Source organism: Misgurnus anguillicaudatus, chromosome 5, assembly GCF_027580225.2.
Source record: "Misgurnus anguillicaudatus chromosome 5, ASM2758022v2, whole genome shotgun sequence".
In the NCBI taxonomy this organism is placed as follows: Eukaryota; Metazoa; Chordata; class Actinopteri; order Cypriniformes; family Cobitidae; genus Misgurnus; species Misgurnus anguillicaudatus.
Window position 1 is genome coordinate 4,247,698 of NC_073341.2, and position 24,957 is coordinate 4,272,654.

A 24,957-nucleotide genomic window follows, 5' to 3' on the forward strand; every position below is an offset into this window, starting at 1 on the left:
AGACAGCATGATTATTGTACAGGTGTGCCTTAGGTCAGCCACAATAAAAGGCCACACTAAAATGTGTAGTTTTACTGTATTGGAGGGTCCCTACTAATTATCATTAGTATGTGCTCTCCTTGGGTTTGAACCCATGACCTTTTACGCTGCTAACGCAATGCCCTACCACTGAGCTTTAAAGGAGTAGACAACTTTATATGGACAGGAGACAAAAGGTTCACTTAAATAGTTTATTTCATATTTGATTGAAACCACCAGCATGAAAAGATTTTATAAAACAGCACAGAACTTGCAAGTTCAAAAAGGCTTGGTACAGTATTAATAGGCCGTTGATTTAAAGGTTTAAAGTGTTTTTATTGACAAACGTGTGATATGCATGATGGTCTCCAACACGACTTCGTGCTATTTGGCTTTGACAGTGCAGCTTCTGTCTTGCTGTCATATCTTTCCTGGATCCTCCTTAAGTGTAACAGTCCTGTTGAAAATCAGCTGGGGAGGAAAAATTGACAAAGATGATGTATATTAAAGACAGCGCTTCACTCCGCTGTATGTCAAAACCCCTGCTTGTGAAAAACATACCTTTTCAGGCGTACTATCAGGATCCACAGAGAAATAACCCACTCTCTCAAACTGAAACTTATCAAACACTTTGGCTGTGCTCACGGATCGGTCCACTAAGGCACTTTCAATTACTGTTAAGGAATCCTAATAAAAAGAATAAATGATGGATTGAAACATTTCAGAAGCTTTCAACTGACAAGTATAATATCATGTAATTACTGTTTGCAGTTTAAATAGCAGTTAAACATAATATGCAGGCCATTATTTAAGAATGTATCTTTTATAATGCATTGCCTTACAGGGTTAATGTCACTCAGGAATCCCGCAGGGACCTCTGCTGGGTCCTCTGGGTTTTTATGGAGGAAGCTGCAGATAGAATTAGATTAGATTATAAATTATTTTTTATTATATGTTTTATAACATAGATTATAAAACAGTGAAACGGTGAGTGTAAACCATGTGCAGGTGTTTAAAAGACCCATATTATACTTTCAGGAGGAATTGATGGAATTTTAAAGCATATTTGTTTTTATTTTTAGTGCGTTACTAAACATTATTTGTAAAAAAATTTACAATATTGTAGCACTTCTTTTCCCCAGTCTGTAAGTAACATTCTGTTACCCCCATAAACTCTATGAAGTCCCATGCAAGGGCAAATGATGGCAGCTAGTGTGTAAAAGCTATATTATGAGTAGTGAACATAGGCTTACAAAAGCGAAAGAAGCCTGTAGCTGAAAACTACATTAACAATAAAGTAGGTTTAGAATTGGGGTGGAATAAACAGTGTGGAAAGTTAACGCAGCTTAACCAGGACTTGTTCTCCTTTCTTGCGTATGCTTTGGGCGGCTTAGGGAATTATTTAAATAGGGATACTGTGACTTTATAATATACAGAAGGGACATATTGTAGTCCTCATATGTAGTTTATTGTAGTTCTAGAAAAGTGTTTTTCTTTAAAAAAAATCTCCCTTTGGAGTGGACTTTAAGTGTTAGAATTTTTTATGCTCAAACATCAACATTTCATTGAAAAAGTGAAAAAGCATAATAAGACCCATTTGAATTGTGGAAAATAGCATTACAGTACTTATAACTATAAAGTGATAAAATTGTGAATATAGAGAAGAGACTTACAGGCGTTCGTACAGGCGCACTTCACACACCAGCGGCTCGCTCACCCAGTGAATAAATGCTTTGGGTTTGTCCACAGAATCTGAGCTGGCACATGTCACCTCCAACTCACATACTTTACCACAGTCATCCTAAAACAAAGAACACAGAGTCGTCAGATGTTTTTGTTTCAGTTAATTTGTATTTGACATTATTTCAGGTTGCTGTACACATCATAATAGTATTTGCCTGCTAGATTAACAGTACCATAAATTCGTTAATCCTTTTCTGCACTGCAGTTTAGGATATAAGTCTATAAAATGTTAAATATGTATTCTGAGCATCTATTCACAATGTGCAAAATGCTCGTTTATGTTTTTGTTTCAGTGCAAAACAAACTTGGTTTCGGGAGTGAATCGTGATCATGAATCTACACTGAGATTATTGATACAGGGATAACAATAGCAACGTTCTGTCTTCTAGCATTTAAAGTAATATCACAGCGTTATGTTCTGCAGTTTTAACAAACAGCCATTTACACCGTTGTTTTGTGTTTGGCTGCTTTGCTTTGCGCTGTATTGCAGTGTTGCCATGTATTTTTTGGGGCCTTCCATTTTGGGCTATACCGTTTTTGAGCTTGGCTATAAAGTGATATAAAGGCTGCGTCCGAAAACTCAAGGCAGTGACTCGTCGTTGCCTGGCTGCCTCGTGGGGGGGTGGCTTCGGGGGCGTGGGGGCAGCTCAGAGAAAGACTTTTGGACACACTTCAAAGGCAGCGTGTTTGAAATATAAACAGAGAACGCCTTTGCGATAACTAATCACATATTTGAAAACTGCAATACTAATTTGCTAGAAATGGAATTAAAAGGTGTAAAAAGTGAACATCTACCTTTATTTACACTAAATTTGTGCTCCAGTCGCTTCCTTGGCCACCATTTTATTTTTTCGAACTCAACATTCTTGTTGTATGCCCACGCATAGGTATCTCAGGAGACAGGAAGTAAACCTAGCATTGAATTCGGACATGCCTTGATGCCTTCCTGTCTTGGAAAAGCTGCCTCAGGAAGCAGCAATTTAGAGTTTTCGGACAAATCTAAAGGTTTTGGCATTATTAAATATCAGCAATATTTTGGTCTTATTTTTAATGTAAAGCATTTGGATTTATTGTGGTTTATTAAGCGCTTGTTCTTGTTCGCAATTTTTTTGCAAAATCTGGTAGGACTACCAAGTAAACGCTTGCATCTCGTTCCCTTTGATTTTCTGCATCATGCAAACAAAAGAGTGACCTGTAATGTACCTAATGCACATTTAAATCTGTTATTTACAACTAGTAGTTCAATTTTGGTTTTGTCTTATAGTCAGGTGCGCCTTGTAAGTCAGTATGAATTAATTTTGACATTTATGAGGCAAGAGACATCATTACCGTCTGCCGCAAGAGTCCGCCATATACTGCTTCTGTATTTATGTAATTCAATAGATTCAGTGATGTGGAATGACGAGTATGCGAACTTCACGCTAGTTGGCTTGTTCGGTTAATTTAGACTATTCAACCTTCCAGGTAAGTTCTGTATGTTATGGTTTATCATTTAAATAACTGATAATATTACTTTAACGTACAGACATATATTCAGCCTGCTGTTCTGTCTGCTATTGTTTAGTTGAGTAACTTGCCTTTCCAGATTAAATGTCTGTTCATCGGCTTGGATTTTGTGAAATAATTTTCTAAATAAACGCGAAGTATAGTCCACTGTGACTTATATATGAAGAGTTTCGTTACAAAACGAGATAAATCAATTTTTTTTAACATTTTTGTCAAAACATGTTTACTATTATGTTATCATGTTATTATTTTGTTTTATGGTGCTACTTAGCTGTATTTTTTAAGTTATGAAGGTTTAAATCAATCAAAACAAACCAACTGCAGTTGCATTGAAACTAATTGGAATGCACAACCAAAAAACGAGATTTCTGAACAATTAAAAAAACAGTTGTTATCTCGTTTTGCAACAAACTCTTCATATGTTATTTCGTCTTAATGACACATTTTTGAATGATGCGGCTTATACTCCGGTGCGGCTTATATTCCGGAAAACACGGTACCCACTTTTTTTTCAAGAGTTATTTCAGTAGTAGAATGTGGTTGTTACTTCAGTTTATTACTGAACAGTAATTAAGCACTAAAAGGTGAATTGACAACTGAATTCAGATGCAGTGTGTACCTGCCTATGTTGAATGTCGGGGGGCCGATCAGCTGGTTGCATTTTGTGCGAGTCTGCGAGAGTAAAGTTAATTGTGAAAGCACCGCTCTTTTGTGATACATTTTGGTTTATTGCATCTCGTTCGAAGTGTGACCAAAATAATAATTTTAAAAGGTCTTGATGGCCAATGAAAACCCTGAAACCAGTCTCTTTAATCTGAAATATATCCTCATTGAGCTCAAAGAAAGTGGGAAATTATTTTAGAGTTGGGGATGTGTTAAGAGTTTAGGTACACACCTTGATGACACGCTGCACAGAAATGACGTAACCTGCATGTCTCAAGCCCACCGGCTGATCTGGTGTTAGACGCTTATAGCCCTTCTCCATCACCTACAGCAAACAAGATAAACAGTAAAAAACGACTTCATCTCTTCATGTGGGCTGGTGCTAAACACAAACACAAACATACCTCCCTGAAGTCAGCCTGCTCAATAAAGATGGTCTTTGAGAAAGAAATCGTATGACTGCCCTTGGACTCATTGGCAGGGAAATCTGGAACATGAAGCTTTTTCTGTAGATAAAGCAAAAGCAAATATATTTCCAGTTGCATCCGTCCTCATGTGAAAGAAACGCAGCAGTAGTAGCATGCGTGTACCTGTGCATTGGCAGGAAGATTGGTGATGGTCACTTTAAGGGGCTCGAGCACGGCCATAACACGAGGAGCAATGTCATTAAGCACCTCCCTACCACACGCCTCCAGCAAGTGTGGCTCTGTGGTGGTTTGTGAAACAGTTACACCTACCTAAAACAAAACGGTTGCGTTAGATTTGGTGGAACAGATTTTTGAATTGAAACATAATAAAATTTGCAATAATACTGCATATTCAACCATTTCCCAATTTTCTGTGGTTTCTTTTCTTATTTTTTTAATGTAAAGCTGCTTTGAGACAATGCAACATTGTAATAAAATGCTATATAAATAAATTTGATTTGACTTGACTGTTTTGTATTAGTATCCAGCGAAATACTTCAAGTTTTTGTCTTGCTAAATTGTCGTTCCATTTTCCTAATTATCTCACCCGGGCACAGAAATTATTGATGGCTTGTGGAGGGAAGCCACGCCTTCGGAGAGCTGTGAGGGTGAAGAGACGTGGGTCATCCCAATCCCTGGATAACACAAAACGTAACAGAGTGACAAACTGAAACCAAGCTTGACTTTTGTTCACGTAATGATTAAGGCCATTCAAATCAGACACAAGCGGACAATATGGAAGTCTGTGTATGAGTTACCTAACAACTCCTGTCTCAACCAGTTTAATAATCTTTCTTTTGGAGACGACAGTGTAGGTCAGGTTAAGTCGGCCATATTCCCACTGCACAGGGCAGTACACATCAAGAGCATTGCATAGCCAAAAATATGACGACCGCCTGTGACACAAAAAACATGAAATGAATGCACACATTTTGTTTACACAAAGATCACTGTGATATTTGTAAGGACATCACATAATATTAAATGTCATCATGTCATGATTAGTCCTTTAAAATAAATTCAATCAAAAAGTGAACGTATTCCCATATATTTAGTTGGCAAAGTCATTTTTGCACTTTCGTTAAAAATGCTTGCATGGAAATGAAGGTGTAAAAATGACATTTATTTGTTTTTTTAGTTACGTACCTGGCCTGAAACTCTTTAGTGCAGAGAGAGTGTGTGATATGTTCAATAGAGTCACACAGACAGTGTGTGTAGTCATACGTGGGGTATATGCACCTGCAGACACAAAACAAAATCAGCATTGAGGTTAGACAAAACTACTGCATGTGAAGAATAATAAAAAAACACATATCTTACCAAGTATCTCCTGTCCTGTGGTGTGGCGTGTATTTGATTCGGTATGCCACCGGGTCCATTTTTCCATCTTCCATGACCAATTTCATCCTGAGAGTGGCTTCTCCCTCTGCAAACATACCTTTCCTCATCCTGTCAAACAGGACCAGAGACTCTTCTATGGGCCGATCTCTCCAGGGTGACGGAGGGACGTTATGACCCTTCAGTTCCTCTCCACGCTGGTGGCAGACGTACGCGTGACCCCTGACACACAAAACACGTCACCAAAATTATGCATTTAACTTTTATTAATATCATGACCCATGGGGACCCATTATGGAAAATTCACTTTAACATATGTGTGTCAGCAGGGTGTGTACTATGTACACAACCACCGTATAAATGATAAAAATCCACTCACTTCTCTTTATTTAATCCCCATTAAACCTGAAGGGTCTCATAAATCAAGCCGTTTTAATTTTCTTTGCAAGCCCCACCCACTGACAGACTATGTGAGTTGTACAATGTATACATGCTGGAGAAGCTGAAGCAATAACAACGCCTTCTGATGTGTTTAGTATTGCATGCGAGAGTGAATGTAACAATATTCATTTATTTTAAGCTGAAACTTTACAAACACATCCTGGGCACACTAAAGACCTACACATCATCTTGTAAAAGGGGCAAAATAGGTACCCTTTAATGTGCGCATAATCTCACCTGCGAATGAGATCGACTGCAAGATCATAGAGGCGCTGGAAGTGATCAGACGCATGCGTGATGTCATATGGTGTGTACCCTGCATGAGAAAAATGGACATATAAACATACAAAAAAAAATCAGAAACATACATTTGCAATTGGGCTGGAAATAAAGTATTTCCTTTTCATTACAAAAGCCAACATATTTTAATTGTCTGCATACTTTGTGCAATGTTTAAACCTTATAACACTGTGAGTTGCGTGTATAAACAACGCAACTGTCCACCTGTGACCATCACAGATAGACAACTTTAAATCCTCACCAAGCCACTCCACCATGTCTTTGATGGCAGTGAAGTATTTCTCTTCCTCTTTCTCTGGGTTTGTGTCATCATACCGCAGGAAGCAGATGCCGTTATTGGCCTTCACAGAGACAAAGAAGTCAGACTTCATCACTTTGTGTATAACACTAGCAGTTCATGTGAGGTAATGTGCATTACAGGTGTGTACCTTGGCATAACCGAAGTTGAAGTTAATTGCTTTGGCATGACCAATGTGGAGAATCCCATTGGGCTCAGGAGGAAAACGTGTGCGAATCTATAATGACAAAGAAATAGGTAAGGATTTTACCAGAATAAACATTAAAATGTAAAATCTAAAATTGTCCCGACTTTGTTCCTATTTAAACTCCTCACTGTAGCAAACCCAGATAATAAAGTACCTGTCCACCAGTGATTTCCAAGTGCTGCTTCAGCAAATTCATGGTGTTAGGTGTCACAACATAGCCCTCAGTCTTATAATTCTCCCCTAGGGAAAAACACATTATTCACTTATATAATAATTCAATTCATTCATTCGTTCATTCATCTTTCCTTACACTGCAGCCAATTTGTTTTGAAAAGACAATAAATGGACAAAGTGATGTCAGGTTTGTGGTTTAGTCCTATCTTTACCTGGCTTGTGAAACTTAAGAGCTTCTCCTCTCAGCTGCTCCATTAAGGATTTCCCCTCAGTGTTCCCATCGCCTACAAGACAGATATTAAAAGAGTATGCGTCAGTTACTTCTCCGTAAATTACATGGTTTCATTCAAAAACATATTCCGATGTTAAATATTGCAATAAAAACTATTAAAGGGGAAAGATGTAAATGTAAAATAAGATGTAAAATAAGTCTTAGATGTCCCCAGACTGTGTATGTGAAGTTTTAGCTCAAAATACCCCACAGATAATTTATTACAGCATGTTAAAATGGCCACTTTAAAGGATGTATTTGGGCATATCCTTTTAAATGCAAACAAGTTAATGAAATGCATACACAGATCCCCATAATGGTGGTTTGTTGAAACTGAAACTCAATTGTGCTGTCAATTATTCTCACTTTGCACTAAATGGCAGTGCCGTAGTTAGATAGTGCATATTAAGGGGTGGTATGATTATAACAACATCCCCTTTCTGACATCCCAAGGGGGGCCAAATTTTAATGACCCATTTTTTCACATGCTTGCAGTGAATGGTTTACCAAAACTAAGTTACTGGGTTGATCTTTTAAACATTTTAGGAGCACCGGGGACCAAATTATAGCACTTAAAGGCGGGGTGCTTGATTTTTGAGAAACAATTTGGAAAAGGGAGTCAGGCCGAGTACCAAAACACACTTGTAGCCAATCAGCAGTAAGGGGCATGTCTACTAACCGACATTGTTGCCTGGGTTGCATATGTGTGCAGGGTTCCAAATTCAAGGACCTTTCAAGGACTTTCCAGGTCCAATACCCTCAAATTCAAGGACTAAATGTGGGAACACATTTCAAGTGAGAGCAAGGTAACATCGTGTTACCTTTTAAGATACATTGTTACAGTTCCCTTTCAAGGGAACTCGCGCTGCGTTACTGCGGTGACACTTTGAGGACGCCTCCAGGGGTAAGTGCGTTTGAATGTGTATATCAAATTCAACCAATGGTGAGGCTTAACCACAAAGACAGGGTGATGCGGGAGCCAGAAAGTATATCGCTATCTGAAATATTGCCAAAGACGGCGTTACAGGGATGCAGGAAGTATGACAAGGGAGACGCAGCGTCTTGTTCCCTTCTCAGGAAACAACAGTTACATACGTAACCAGAGACGATTTCATGTGTCAAACACAACTATGCAAAAAAGCATTTTGGTATGAATCAACATTCACATACAGAAGATATAAACATTTAAAGTAAACAGTTTAGCACGTGTGCTTAAAAAGTCTATAATTTTTATGATATTTTCCTACACTACACAGGGAATAATATGGATTTTTTCCAGAAAACTTTCAGCACTTTCAATGACCTGTATCTATGGATGCATATTTTCAAAAACTTCCCAGGGCCTTGAAATTTTCCCCCAGATTCACAAACTTTCAAGGATTTCAAGGACCCGTGGGAACCCTGTGTGTGGTGCAGGTCTATCAAAAGAAGGTCCAGATTCTATTGGGGTAGGGGTGTGTTTGTTTAGGTGATTTCAAATGTCAACATTGGCTTTCAGAGTTTATGCACCCTGCCTTTAATCATGGACGAGTCAGATTTTTATTATATGTCCCCTTTAATATTTTTTGCATCAGCATTTTAGATTTTTAACATTTTTGCCAGTTTAAAGTAAATTACATTAGTATTACATTATTCTTTAATCATTGTGCAATCTGAAAATCCTTTATACCGTTAAATAATGTCAAAATTAAAATGATCTTCAATCTTTTTCAGGCAATGGAGCCCTTAATGGATAGATTGGAGAACCGCAGTACATGAATCAGACAAATGTATTAATCAAATGAAACTGTATTTATTATTATTTATAACACATACTTTGTTATGATTGTTATGTTAAATATTAAAATAACACTTTTGGCATACTACATAACATTTTAACTTAACTGAATAGATTTTATTGTGGGAACGTTTTAAGTCACTATTAACCTATTAACACCTTTTTGTTTGATGACTAAAATTATTTTGCATTTAAACAATATTTGGAGAACCCCCAGTAATACCACTACACACACCCAGGTGTCCCTGAACCCCCTGTTGAAGACCCACAATCTAAACGGTCCTATAAAAAGCATTTCATGACTTTAAAGGATTACTTTCCTTACATAAAAAATCCTGATAATTGGGGGGTGACCCCATGTCATCCAAGATGTTTATGTCTTTTTTGTCCAGTTTTTTTTATTTTTTTTTAAGAAAAACATTCCAGGATTTTTCTCTATATAGTGGACCTCGTCAGTTTACAGTATCAATGCAGCTTCAAAGGACTCTAAACGATCCCAACCGAGGCATAAAGGTCTTAGCTAGTGAAACATTACTAACTTCTCGTCTTGCTCTAGCCATGTGTCGCACCAGGGCGACTTTACGTTTTACATAATCACATCAAAAGGTCACACGTTACATATGTGAAAGCACACTTGCAGGCCATTAAAAAAAAAATAAACTGACACAAAAGACTAGCCTGGTCCAACCAGACTCTCGTACATTCATTTCACTTGTACAGAGAGTCTGGCCACGCTCCATTGTAAAGCGTTACTTCCGTTAAGGAGGGTCCTCTGTTGAAGTTTAAAACTATTGGATCTGCCCAGAGTCACTCAGGATCCGCCATAGGCGATCGCTAACGTGTGGTCGTGACGTATATCATGCACCGAAACCGGCCGGAAACAACAAGTCCGAATAATCAGACAAACAAAAAGTAGCAAACCTGGTTCTTGCTCTGGCTTTAACTTCTGTATATTCGGCAGTTTAGCAACAACGAACCGAATACGGACTACCAGCACATCCGGGAACTTGACTGTAAATTTCGTCACCGCCCCTTTTTGGGGGATAAAAAAGCAGCCTTTCCATTGGCTTCCATTCAAAATAGCGGAACAAAGCCACGTTTTTACACAGCAGGCAGGCGTAAATTACTTATGAAATCACTAAGATTAAACATGTTGAGTATTTATCTGTCCACCCTGCCTGCCATAGAGCCCGAAAGATACATTAACAAATTTAATTTGGTCAATATAAAAACACGTCCCTTTCATTCTCACAGCGTCAAATTTGTGTAACAACGCCATCCAGTGATTGCTGGAAATATCGCTAAGCCAGTTAGTTGTATGACTCGACGGAAAAGTGCACTCAGTACTTTAAATATAAAGACATAATATATAAATACGAAGTAATATCATTCACTGGCTTTCCTGTTGACTCGATGAGGTACGAGTTAATGTCCGGGTATGACACCTCTGGCCAATAGGGAGCGTTGTTACACAAATTTGATGCTGGGAGAATGGAGGAGACATGTTTTTGTGTTGACCAGGTTGAATGTGTTGATTTGTCTTTCGCGCTCTATGGCAGGCAGGGTGGACGGATGGTTACTCGACATGTTTAATCTGAGTGATTTCATAAGTTATTTACGCCTGCCGGCTGTGTACGAAGGCTGCTTTGTTCCGCTATTTTGAATGGAAGTCAATGGAAGGTCTAGTCTGATTTCCCCCAAAAGTAGGCGTGAACCTGTTCAGAGACATTCTATGATGTTGCGCCGGTTGTGCGTATAGCTTTTCTCACGTCTTTCTCCACTGCCATTACTGAACTACAACTCAAACTGACCCACGACCTCAACGTCATCGTTCTTAGCCACCCCCATCTGTTCGCTGATTGGTCCTGCAGATTTTTGCAGGAGAAAACGAAACTCTACAGAGCAGTCCCAGACGTAGTACTGAAACGAAATTAAAATTAAGTGGAAGCACGTAGGAGGGCAGAGACAGACATTAATTAGTATAATTTCACATACAAGACCATCAGAAGGCTCCTCTTTCAAAACACTTGTTAACACAGGAGCGGTAGTTTCGCATACGTCATGCGTGACCTTTCCACGTGATTACATCAGATGTAAAGTCACACTGGCAAGTCACACAGCAAGTGCAAGACGATAAGTTGGGGTTTAAAATGTTTAACATGTTTTTTTAGGCAAAAATTACCATTATTTCGCTAGATAAGACACTTATGCCTCGGATGGGATCGTTGGGATCTTGGATGACATGGGGGTGAGTAAATTAGCAGGATTTTTGTTATAAAAGTAGAGTAATCCTTTAAAGGACAGCGTGTCCAGCATTTTTTGTCAGTTTTTTCTTACCGTTTACAGCAGAATCCTGCTTGAGCTTCACTTCCTTCTCAGCTGCTTTGGGTTTGGCTGTCTGTGAGGACAAAAGACAGCGCTTTTTAAAGCTGCGTCGCTGATATAAAATGAATAACAACCTGTGTGACCCAGTGGAAACATACCTTGGGCTTTTTCTCCAAATCTGCCTCAGTCTTTGGACCCAGAAGATGCAAAACCTGAAAAACCAGCAGATTTTTAGGATGAAAAACATAATAAACGACAGATTTAAACAAATTCATAACACACACACCTGCATATCCACTTCATTTTTTACAATCTTCCCATCAGCCCATTTAAGAGCACCTCTGGCCTCTCCTGAAAAGCACAAACAGAAAGTATTACTAAGTTGCACAACATCTCACTGTGTTTATAACAAACATATACAACAAGCTGTCTCTCCCATGAGTATGCCCATGTTGAAGCGATATCTTTCCATCAACAGCTGATCCTTGTGTTTCCGGATAATCAACTCCACCTGTAGAAGAATAAATAGTAGCTGAATCTTAAAACTAAATAATGCTGCTTTCGCACTAGACTTTCAGTTTCATTGACCTTCACTGGAATGCTGCAAAACCTTATGAAAAAATTTCACATTTTGACGCATTTCAAAATGTATGTTTAGTCAACACTAACCCATGAATTTGTATCATGTGAAGACGTGGGCCAACAGATCATTAATATGTCACAGCATGACTTTTTCAAGTGGAGGATCAAATTCAAACGACAGTATATTACATAATCCTTTTTTGTACATTAATAATCAATATAATACAATGTTATAATATAATAACATTTAATTATGATAAAAACCACCATAATGGTGCAAGCATGTTGGAATACATGAGTGATCTAATTTTTTTTAGTGCGTGATACATCCTGTAGACCAGTGGTTCTCAATTCCAGTCCTCTGCATTGCATACTTGACAAGCATGTCACACTTTCACTTTTACTTTCACGTTCAGCATACAAGACCTCTGAAAGAGTGTGAAGCTGTAAGCTACTTTGAGTTCTGATCAGCTTGTGGCTTATTTAGAAAAACAATATGTGAGAAAAAACTACACTCAAGAATTATACAGCATACAGTATTACATACTCAACTATTTGTGTTCAAACTTTGTTTTTCTGTTAGTGTATATATCACCTTATATACACAGCAAACCTAAGGCACAATATAAAACTTTGCCAGAACATTTCTGAATGAAGCATCCTTACCGCATCCTCGATCTGCTCAGGAGTTACCACCACACCAACCCCACAAAAAGTCTCAAACTCATGAAAGTTCACAGGGTCTTGAGGATGGCTCTTGACAAAGTCCAGTGCCGCTGAGAAAGAAAAGAAAGAGTGTATAAATGTCTAATAAAATTGAGGCCATCAGAGAAAATATCATACAGCAAGTGAAGGGATTCCCTACAAACAGCTTTATTGACTTATTACCACTGGATTATAAACTGGGTATAACAAAAGTGCTAACAAAACTTATAAAAGCATCTAAATTGCCACCATACATATTATAGGCACAATTCATAAAGCAATTGAAAGAGGTGTTTCCTGTTGTATCATAACCACTGCTTAATTTTATTAACTTATCACTAGTGTTAGGACATGAACAAGAAGCTGTTAAATATAACATGTATTAAATTGCAACAGATTGATCTGGAAGAATATGCTAATATGACCCATCATAGGGCTGTGCAAAAAAATCACCTGCGATTCCCATGCGTGTTTCATCAGCAAAGCGGCATCTACCACACAGAGCCGTAGTTCACAGAGAAGCTAGGCAAAATCACATTATAATCGAGAAAAATCTACTCCGATAATCTATGCGATTTTGCCTAGCTTCTCTGTTAACTATGGCTCTGTGTAGTAATGCTGCGTTCCAGGGCCCATCCAAACCAGTGGGACGTGGGATTTATCCTTCTTGAAGTGTCCTAGATCCTACTTCAAAGCGTTCCAGACATTTGAAGTGGAACGTAAACAGAAAACATGGACGACCGACCGGTCTTCTTAAGGCTCGTACAGACTACATAACTTTTAAACGTCGGTCCGAACTGTGCAGTTCACACTACAGTTAAACAACAAGTTAATCATCTTTACAAAGTGTTCTGGAGCCATTATATAAAAGCGATGCATGTCGCTAAGTAACTTGGTATATTTTTACCGTATTTTCATGATAACAGATAATAACGACATAATTTCACGCCATAATATAAAAAAAACAAGTTGTGTTAAAATGACAGTGTCTAAAACAACCATACAAGCAGAGAAGTACAATTTATAGTCTATTCCTTGAAGATTTCCTCTCACGACGACGCGATCTATATAATAAATACCGCTCCATTTGAAAGCAGCTGATGGTGATTTACTTCTAATCATGGAACCAGCTTTACTAATAAAACACGCATGAGAATCGCAGACGATTTCTGCACAGCCCTAACCCATCACAAAATCTCCTATTTATGTCAGAATATCTATAAAAGAAGATTTAATCAGGATATAAACCCCACCATAGCAAACAATAATCATTGCTCAATAGCGGCAATTTGATGTGTCTCTTTTGGTATTGTTGGATATTAGTGCAACTTTTCACACTATGGATCACGTAATTCTAATGGATTGAAAAATATGGAGGTAATCAGTGATCAGGCATGACCATAGTTTAATGCCAACTGTTATTACTTCATTTAAATAAAGAAATTACATAAGGGTCTCTAATGAGGAATGCCACAGGGATCAGTTTTAGGCCCATTCCAATTCTCTGTGTAACTGCTTTATCTAGACATTATCAGGAAACATGACATGAGCTGATATGCTGATGACACATCTCTTTGCATTTCTTTAGAACCTGCTAATACCAGTTTTCTAAGGTAACAGACAGTTTTTACTGATAAAAAAAACAAATGGCTACACACACCGTGTATATACATATATATGTCGTGTTTTTATGTATGTATGTGTAAATATACAGTACTACTTTAACGTGTGTGCGTGTGTTTTTCATTTATATATAACTTTATATATAATAATAATAATAATAATAATAAATTTTTTCTATATACTTTTAAAGAGATGTGACAACAGAAATGCAGATACCTGACAGCTGCAGATCAGTGGTTATTTTTTGTTTGATGATGTATTCTGTGAGCAAAGACAGTCGATTCAGGTCTTTGAGTCGAGTCACCATACTGTACAGTAAAGTGCCTGTAGACTTATCCATGCTAGTGGATCCCAGCAGCCCTGCAGCCTGCACAAAAACAACAAAACACTTAACTTAACAAATGTAAGTTCGTGAAAGAGTCAAGTTCATTTAAAGGGATTGCCATGCCAGGTTACTGCCTGTTGAGGCGACCGCACACATAGCATCACATACATATTGTACTTTTAATAGTGGTTGTACCTGTTCAATTGCTTTCTTGAGAGTCGAAGAGAGTGCTTCATTTTTAAGCGTTTCCTTTGCTTTCTGTTCACTAAGACCAATTGACATAAAGAGAGACACCACGTCCGCCATTTCTACTTATAGCGTACACACACTGCGTTCTGCGCTTCCGACAACTGTATGGAAGTTGTAATATTTTTACGATGACATTCTTCTCCAATCAGATTTTAATTCCTGGATCCTTCATCCAATCAGATTCGTCGTTGGTGAGTTGCTCTTTACAATGAGTTGCATCAGACGAGCTTTGCCATGTGAAGTGTAGATTTCTTTATAATAGACATTTGTTGAAAATGTAAATGTAAAAATGTTATAAAGCCGTATATAATACATCCAAATTGTGAAATGAGTCCACATATCATTGTTAAAAAAAGCCAATTGGTCTTTTTTAATCACTCCGGGAAAGTTTACTAATGTCCAGCTAAACTCAGTGAAAGCGTAAAATACTCCGATTAAAATAGAAAAACAGGAAGAAGCAGCTGAATGGGTTGCAGCGCGTGAAATGTACTCTTATTAAATGTAGTAAATTAAGTAAATATATAAAGACGAGGTTAGTTTCTGTCATATTGGCGTTTTATATTATGCATGACTATTTAGTACACGAGTGTCTCGTGACAATATTTGTAAGTTAAATGGTTTCACTATTGTTTTGTGCAGTCCAAAGATTTTGTCTTTTCATAGCATGTACGTATCTAACATCAAAGCATTAAAAATAGCCTGTTTTGTTTATTAAATTTCTTATTAGTTGACTTCATGACCAGGTTATCATCATGTCCCAGCATGCTTTGCTCTCTGCTGGATGTAAAGCCTGGAGGTCACTGTCATGCCCACAATCAGAGCTCTGGCTGAACCTCACACTGGGATGTGGACAGACCTTCCGGTAAAATCTTAATCATAATCTACAGTACACCATGGGTTTTCAGCAGGGGTCCGTGGTGTTATTACCAAGGGCCCTTCAAATAGTGTTTGAATTATATTAAATATAGTAATATTTTATATACAGTACTGTATTTGTATAGTGATCATATATAATTATTTCTCAGTCTCTTTATTAGAATACAACCAGAAAATACAGGAAATGTGTATGAAGTAGTATTAAAAACAATATAAAAGTACAAGCTGAAGTGTCAAATATTTAGGGTAAACTCTCCTTCCACTTGAGCAATAGCAGGAAACTGCAGGATCTCTTAAACCTAAATTAAATTAAATCTTAATTTCGAAATTCTAATCAAATGACTTCAGGACTTCAGTCTCCTCAAAAAAGTTAAAGATGTGTTTAGTATACTGACTGATGCATGAAGAAGACATTTAGTTCTGAAAATTGTTTTGTTTTTAATTTTGTGTACTTCCTGTATTTTCTATTTGTATCTTAAAAAACAGTGAACAATAAATATGGATGGACATTAAAACTTTGCTAAAACAACAAAGCTGGTATATACACTCACCTAAAGGATTATTAGGAACACCATACTAATACTGTGTTTGACCCCGTTTCACCTTCAGAACTGCCTTAATTCTACATGGCATTGATTCAACAAGGTGTTGAAGCGTTCTTTGGAAATGTTGGCCCATATTGATAGGATAGCATCTTGATCTAGATTTGTGGGATGCACATCTAGGGCACGAAGCTCCTTTTCCACCACATCACAGAGATGCTCTATTGGGTTGATATCTGGTGACTGGTGTCATGTTCAAAAAACCAATTTGAAATGATTTGAGCTTTGTGACATGGTGCATTATCCTGCTAGAAGTAGCCATCAGAGGATGGGTACATGGTGGTCATAAAGGGATGGACATGGTCAGAAACAATGCTCAGGTAGGCCGTGGCATTTAAACGATGCCCAGTTGGCACTAATAAAGTGTGCCAAGAAAACATCCCCCACACCATTACACCACCACCACCAGCCTGCACAGTGGTAACAAGGCATGATGGATCCATGTTCTCATTCAGTTTAGGCCAAATTCTGACTCTACCATCGGAATGTCTCAACAGAAATCGAGACTCATCAGACCAGGCAACATTTTTACAGCCTTCAGCGGTCCAATTTTGGTGAGGTCGTGCAAATTGTAGCCTCTTTTTCCTATTTGTAGTGGAGATGAGTGGTACCCGGTGGGGTCTCCTGCTGTTGTAGCCCATCCGCCTCAAGGTTGTGCCTGTTGTGGCTTCACAAATGCTTTGCTCGTTGTAATGATTGGTTATTTCAGTCAAAGTTGCTCTTCTATCAGCTTGAATCAGTTGGCCCATTCTCCTTCGACCTTTAGCATCAACAAGGCATTTTCGCTGCCGCGTACTGGATGTTTTTCCCTTTTCAAACCATTCTTTGTAACCCTAAAAATGGTTGTGCGTGCAAATCCCAGTAACTGAGCAGATTGTGAAATACTCACACTGGCCCGTCTGGCACCAACAACTATGCCACGCTCAAAATTGCTTAAATCACCTTTATTTCCCATTCTGACATTCAGTTTGGAGTTCAGGAGATTGTCTTGACCAGGACCACTTTAGGTGTGTGTGTGTGTGTGTGTGTGTGTGTGTGCGTGCGTGCGTGCGTGCGTGCGTGCGTGCGTGAAATGGTGTACCTTATTAATAAGGGTCAGGAATAATAATGCTGAGCTCTGCTCTGATTGGCTGTTGGTCAGCGGCTCATTTCAGTAGCTGTGTGTGTGTGTGTGTGAACAGATCTTATGTTTGAGTCTGTATCAAATGAAGATAGCCTACAGATTTTGAGGAATAATTAATTGTCTGGATATTGTTAATGGACGTTTTTGAGTGGTAAGTTTGAAGTTTTTTTATTATGTACCTGCAAAACGTAACTGTAACGTCAATAGTACAACTTCAGCCTAAACGCTAGCATATAGCATTAACTAGCATATAGCACTAACTAAGCAGTCCCACCTTTGTTTTGTTCTATCAAGTCCCTCTTTCAGAAATATATAACGAGTTCTGATTGTGTAGTTTGTTTAGTGTGTTGTGATTCGACAGCAGCTTAGCTTAGCATTTGAGCTTAGCTGGCAACTGACATATTGCTGTGGGCGGAGCTTAGTCAAAAACTTTAATATTGACGTTATTCAACCAGGAAGTAGAGGACTAGTCCAAACCGGCCGTTCGCTGTAGGCTTTGAAAGCACATTCTGTTAAAGAAAATATATCGCCTTGCAGTAAACTTTGAGCTTTATACTTTTGCAGGTATTACTTATGCTATTACAGCAACATTACACACTAACTAACGTTTGAAAAATGTCATCAGGAAAAGCATGACCTCTAATGTGTAATTTAATGTTGGGGGCATACGTCTCGACTGTAACATCACAGTTGGTGTTATGTTGAGATTGGTCGGTTTTCCATCAGTCTTTTTCATGCACAAATTTAACATAAGAAGGAGGAAACAATCGTGTTTGAGGCTCATGATATGTCATTACCATGTAAAGAACTCTTATTATTCATCTATGCCTAGGCAAATACAGTTTAACATTCTACGACACCTTTAACTAGACACTTTACAAATCTATTCAGTAAATTTAATCTTGTATGTAGTATACAGTATGTGACTGTGGATACTAAAATAGATTATTTGTAATTTAATCATCATAACAAAGTATGTGAATCCAGTCTGTTTGATTTGATATATTGAGGGTCCCTGCTCCTCCTTTCTGATATATTGACTGAATAAGGTCATGTCAAAGATTAAAATCAACGTAAAATCAGTGAGAAAAATCTTTGAATTATATATTTTTTTAAATTAGATTATGAAACTTTACTCGGGATTTCACAAATGAGTCACAAATGGTCTGGGTGGACAGGAGAGGAAGCTTAATGAGGTAAACATTGTAGAATATGTCTACAGAGTAATTTAAGCTCAACAAACAGGAATTATCTGGGGCTTTTCATTATACGAGGCCTTTAAATGAGTTTACTAAGATTAGCAGGTTCAGATGTAAATGTTTTTTTTTATTTTTAACAAAATCTGCAGATGGATATGTGGTAATATATTTTAGTTAAAGATTCAGATTTTTGATAACACACAATACATCAAGCACAACACGACCAGAATATACTATATAAAGTAATAATGATACGATTTAAAGTTGATTTCATATGTATACTGTCCATTCTCTCAGGTGGCGTGAGACTGCAGATGGACACTGGACTGGAGTAATGCAGGGAAAAGTCTGGACACTGACTCAAACAGAGAACACATTATGGTACTATGTGTATGGTCATCAGATAAATGCTGAAGAAGAAAATGGAGTGAAGTGTAAGATTAAAGAAGAGAAGAGCTCAAAAGTAATGATTAACATGAATCAGGTAGAGGGAGACTTATGTACAGTGATGTCAGAACTGGACAACAAAGATGAGGAACGTCTGAGGGAATATTTCCAACTGGATGTTAAATTAGGAGACCTCTACAGAGACTGGAGCACACTGGACCCACACTTTAAACAAATAGCCAATGTCTTTACAGGTACAGTACATGTCTGATTAAAGGCAGGATAGGCAAAAATTATCTAAAAAAACGTTATTAAAAATTTGTTTAAACTGTCTTTATAAATCAATACATAAGTAAAATGTAAGTACTCTGAAAAAGAGAGTATAAAAATCGAGTGTCTGTATACGTCTCACCACTGTTTTAAACACAGCTCATTTTTCCATTCACTCCACCCCCTCCCGTCTGGGTTTCTTCTAAAGCCACGCCCCCAAAACACATGAACGCGCGACACCGACAGCTTTGCTGGGAGAAGGATTTACCTCAGACAAGGGGAGAGGAAGGAGCGCGGTGCATGAAATAACATCAAGTCACACTCACATGTAATAATACACCTAACTTTATCACTAGGAATATAAACAGATAGGATGGATTTTAGTACTCACTATTAAGCCAGTGTTTTGCATGTAAGAGTTTCCGTGATGAAAGCATTGTTGACTCTGATGAGGACTACACTTCACAGACAATACCGCTACCGCATCATCGACTCGAGGAAAAGCCACGTGATATTTACTCTCGTTTGATTGCTTCGTTTATTCCTTTTTTTGCCTTGTTTGCCTTCGCTGACTGGATATGCAGGTACTGTGAGTTCTGAATGCACTTTCTGACAGTTCTAAATGCACTTTCTCTGCCATACTTTTGCTCTTCCTAGAGTGCCTCGTGCACATTCAAATCAATCGGGTGTGCGCATGTCTGGACAGTGGTGCCATGGTCGCGAAAGAGAGTGATATTCGCGCAAGCTAATCATTTGTTTCGTCCCGAATGGAAATAATTACCTGTGTTTGACACAGTCGTGGGAGGTCTGCGGACACTGGAGTTTTGTACTCTCTTTTTCAGAGTGCTTGCATTTTGATTATGCGTTTGTATGTGGAGACAGTTTAAACAAATTTGTAAGGAAGTTTTTTGGATGATTCCTGCCTACCCTGCCTTTAAGCTTGTCTATTCACCTTATGACTTCAACTTCAATATTTAAAATGCTTTGCAAGTTAAATAAAGAAAAAAATCAGAAAATTCAGGGAATGATCAAACAAAAAAAATCGAACAACAAAAAATATATATTTTGAAGTGTACCTTTATACAACTTTTATTTTAGTGCGATCTTGTGTTTCTTCTGTTTTATAACAAAAATGTGTTTTTCTTGCGTTTGCTCCATATGGGTCAACAATGTCAGAGACTCATGTCCAATATTTGAATTTTTCTTGAAACTTTTTTTTCTGTGTGTGTTCGAGTATATTAGGAGTGCGTATGTTGCGCCAAGACCCCGTGGAGTGTCTATTCGCATTCATTTGTAGCTCTAATAATCACATCTCACGGATTCAGGGCATGATTGACCGACTGTGTCAGACACTCGGGACGTCCCTCTGCACGCTCGATGGTGTGGCCTACCATGATTTTCCCTCTTTGCAAGTTCTTGCAGGTACACTTAACACACACAGTAACACACACACTACTGCAGATGTCACATAATCGCGAACCATAATTCAGCCTTTCATTTGCCAATATAAACCCACCAAAAGTATTTGTTGTGATTGACTGTTTTCTACATAAAATCATGTAAAGAACATTCTGTGAAAAATAACCTTGATATCTTTACTATTCACTTAAGTAAGGTCATGTCAAAGATTGAAAATGAAATGAAATCAATGAGTGATGCATAGCATCTCAAAATTACATTAAGACTTTAGCCTGGATTTTACAGAGAGGGTCACAAATGTCATGACAGTCACATACATCACACTTTTTGTACACCTGCTTAACAAATAAAAAAATACAGAATGAACGGACAATTGTTTTATTATTAAGAAAGCAGAGAACACAGAGATAAACATGAACTTACAACAGCTATATTCAAAATGAGTTAGCTGGCATTACAGTCAATAATACAGTTTAAGGGTCATTAATACACAAATATTTCACCTCAGACCTCTGTAGTACCTCATATAAAAAATCATGAAAGTGTTAATTATTTTTTGTTTGTGTATGTGACAGATGACAGCGTGGAAATGCGTTTGCGTGATTTAGGTTTTGGTTACCGTGCTCGATTCCTGCAACAGAGCGCTCAGATCATTATGAACTCTCATGGTCCAGACTGGCTCAAGTCACTCCGCAGCGCCCCCTACATGCAGGCCAGAGATGCACTTAGAGCACTTCCTGGAGTTGGTCTAAAAGTAATTATATATATATATATATATATATTCTGTATATACTATGGCTAAAACATACTCTACACACAATAAATGTGAACACTACTAGCTATTCAATTCCTACAATGTTGCATTCTCAACAGTGTCAGGTGCAATATTAAAGGGGACATATCATGAAAATCTGACTTTTTCCATGTTTAAGTGCTATAGTTTAAGTATTGTGAAATGTCTCCTTTAAGGCCCAGGCATACTTTATTTTCTGCATCCTGTAAGATCCTGCACAGTTGAGCATTCAAGTCTTTCAAAGTATTGACTGTGAGTGCAGATAGGCACACTGTGATTATAAAGAGATCTTTACTTCATTACGTCATCCATGAACATGAGTTCTGTCAGATTGATTCCTGTCACAGCGTCATCAAGCTATGGCCGTTGTTGATCTTTAGTGACACCTATCGGCAAAAAAAGCATTTTGTGCATTCAATGTCATAAACATTTGAGGGTTACTATTATCCAGATTTGTTACTCTGACTTACACCTTTACAAAAACATTGAGAGCAATGCATTGGTCAATATATTTGTGTGCATGTGTGGAGCATGTTGCAGGCACAGTCTTTGTTCTAGCTTTGAGGACACATCCGTCATATCTTGTCTCTCTAAAATGTACTTACACCCGGGTTTCAGGTGGCCGACTGTGTGTGTCTGATGTCATTGGACAAATCTGAGGCTGTTCCTGTGGACACACACGTGTGGCAGATCTCCAGACGTGACTACAACTGTGCTGCTGGCAGTACACAAAAAACCCTGACTGATAAAGTCTACAAAGACATTGGTTAGTGCATGAAAATATACAGACACGCCCATATGTCTTTCTTACTGATGTTTGTTAAGGTATTTAAACAAAGCGTTGCTGCAGACGTAACCAACACCTCAAAGTGTGCAGCTTGTTGAAAGGCTCTTATTTTAATACGAAAATTACAATATAGCACTTTATACAATACAGATTGTGTCAAAGCTTTACAGTAAAAAACAACAATGCAAACTTCATCAAAGTACAGCAGTACGTATGATAAAGTCAATTAGTTCTGGTTGAGTTTGATCAGTTTAAAGTTGGTGAAGACTATAAGCATTCACTAACATACTCACAGAATAGCGATGTAACGTTTCATATCATCTTAAAACTTCACCAGTAAACTGCCTAAACATCTTTTATTTTTGCTACATTTGCCTTTGGCCTGTTTGCTTAACGTTTTAGTGACGATTTTCTGTAAAAATGCTTTAAAACACTAGGGGGCAGTTTCCTGGACGGTTTTATCAAATAAACCTTACAAAAATAAACAATACTGTTGAGCATCTTGAGACAAGACAATGTCACTGATATATGTTAAGGTATGTCAGTATAAAGTTTTTTTTATTTCTATTAATTAATCCAGCCTTATCCAGGAAAGTCCCAACAAAGTGTTTTAAACGCTATACAAAGTAGAAAATGACTTGAATCACATTGCAATACCCTGAAGCTTTACATGAGCAAGAAACATTTTCTTCAGAAAATATAAAAATCATGTTTCTTTTAAAATACAGTGTGTGAAGGGAATCATTTATAACTTTTGTATCTCTATTTGCAGGTGATTTCTTTCGAAATCTCTGGGGTCCTTATGCTGGCTGGGCTCACTCTGTGAGTAATACTGCACTACATTTATTGGATAACATTTGTAATTTACATTTTAATGACCTCATGACTTCGGTCTCTTTCTGTACCTTAGGTACTTTTTTGTGCTGATTTAAAAAGATTTCAGAAGCTTAAGGAAGATATTCCTGTACTGAAAGATGAGAAAAAAGAGCCAAAGAAGATGAAAGTAAAAAGAGATGACAGAGATGAAGAAAAACAGAAAAAGAGGAAAAACGGCAAGAAGCGTCAGAGGACATAACTCCGTGAATAATGTCCATCATGTAATCTAATCTGCTCAAACTACAGCCAGCCTGCTTTAATACAGTGTGCTCTTTTTTATTACTGTGAATGAATCTGTTGCATTAAAGTGCAGTTATTTCATTGCTAAAAAAACAACGGTATTTGTGTATTTGGTATAATACAATGTGTTCGCGTGGTTTATGATAAAAAACATTATTTTCCACATACCGTACATTTTTGTAGCTCCAGATAAACTGCTTTTCTCAAACACTCTGATTTTGTACAAAACTTATTGATCTGAAAAGTGCTGTGTCCCTGATTGGCCAGCTAATATGTACGTTGTGATTGGCCTGAATACCTCTGACGGCAGCCGGAAATGTGATGCTCCTGCCCATGTTTGAAAGATTCACTCAATACAATGCTGACAGGAGTTAACTTGCAGGCTGAGTCCAAAGCAGGAGGAATTATGATAATGTCTATCTTGTCCATGTCAACTGGCCCAGGAATAAACTGTTGCCCACAATCTGTGTGTTTGTTGTAGTCCAAGAAAAGAGAAAAACGATTTAAAATCAAAATCGTGACACCCTTAGTAAAATGGTGAATCGACCTGATTTTGCCAAGTGAGAGATGTCCTCAGGGCAACATATTGTGTTGACCCAAGGACAACATCTTTGTAAATTAAACCTCAACCCACCCCAACCATAACTGAACCCTAAAATCAAAGGGAAATTATAAGTGAACAACAATGGTCTAGAACAGGTCTAGTCAACTGGCGGCCCGCGGCCAAATGCAGCCCTCCAATCATCTTTATCCGGCACGCCGGTCATCTTTGTCTGATCTAAAATCAGCGATCTAATTTGAGCTTTGGATGCATAAAAAAACTTGTGCGACTGCAACGCCTGGACACGCCGACCAAAAGTGATGTATTTCAGTGTGTTCCAATCAACTGGGCTGAGGCTGCTGAAATTGTACTGAAATTGTGGTATTTTGTCAGGAACCTGAGAAATAGTCAACATGAGAAGGTCATCACCCACAAAATTTGGAGGAGTTCTACTGAACAAGGGTGTATTATACCTTTTTGGACACCATTACTCAAGAGATGATCAAACAATTAAAATGGCAGGATAATAATTCAACTGGCAATATCCTTAAAGGCTTTACACTGTATAACAATATAGCATCCAAATTGTTAAAATGAGTTGTTCCTGGTGATTTTTAACAATTTGAATGAACAGAGTCAGCAAGTTTTGTAGGGTTGAGGGAAAGGGTAAAGTGTTTTATGTCTACTACTCCTTCCCCTAATGTCCAGGAAATGCTCATGTGCCTAAAAGATGAGATTGAGACTGTCTCTGTCTCAACTAAAAATATGCTGCATTTTTTGTCTCTACATCGATGTTTGAAATGTCCTTTTCGAAGTTAAAATTGGTGAAAAATACAGCCTTTGTCTTGGAAG

General features: G+C 37.9%; 2 protein-coding genes across 5 annotated transcripts; one reads left to right on the plus strand and one right to left on the minus strand.

Annotated features, from left to right (window-relative positions):
* Positions 1–216: 216 nt before the first annotated feature.
* On the minus strand, positions 217–15,079 carry qars1 (glutaminyl-tRNA synthetase 1). Its single transcript, XM_073867428.1, has 23 exons — positions 14,939–15,079; positions 14,635–14,785; positions 12,757–12,866; positions 11,939–12,019; positions 11,795–11,854; positions 11,667–11,720; positions 11,521–11,581; positions 7,348–7,419; positions 7,116–7,201; positions 6,905–6,991; positions 6,718–6,817; positions 6,414–6,492; positions 5,718–5,957; positions 5,544–5,636; positions 5,156–5,293; positions 4,945–5,032; positions 4,521–4,667; positions 4,335–4,436; positions 4,163–4,255; positions 1,692–1,819; positions 861–927; positions 580–705; positions 217–489 (listed from the first exon to the last, which is right to left on the minus strand). The coding sequence occupies exons 1-23, from the start codon at positions 15,047–15,049 to the stop codon at positions 439–441; spliced, it is 2,325 nt and encodes a 774-aa protein (XP_073723529.1). The 5' UTR covers positions 15,050–15,079; the 3' UTR covers positions 217–438.
* On the plus strand, positions 15,044–23,774 carry ogg1 (8-oxoguanine DNA glycosylase). 4 transcript variants are annotated; one of them, XM_055168732.2, is made up of 8 exons: positions 15,044–15,183; positions 15,720–15,854; positions 19,090–19,433; positions 20,692–20,871; positions 21,444–21,622; positions 22,280–22,427; positions 23,221–23,270; positions 23,359–23,774. In XM_055168732.2, exons 2-8 carry the CDS (start codon positions 15,745–15,747, stop codon positions 23,521–23,523), a joined length of 1,176 nt encoding a protein of 391 aa, XP_055024707.2. In that variant the 5' UTR covers positions 15,044–15,183; positions 15,720–15,744; the 3' UTR covers positions 23,524–23,774. The 4 variants fall into 4 exon arrangements, with proteins under 4 accessions (XP_055024707.2, XP_055024705.2, XP_055024708.2 ...); XM_055168730.2 differs by lacking the exon at positions 15,044–15,183 and adding an exon at positions 15,366–15,524; XM_055168731.2 differs by lacking the exon at positions 15,044–15,183 and adding an exon at positions 15,393–15,597.
* Positions 23,775–24,957: the final 1,183 nt, after the last annotated feature.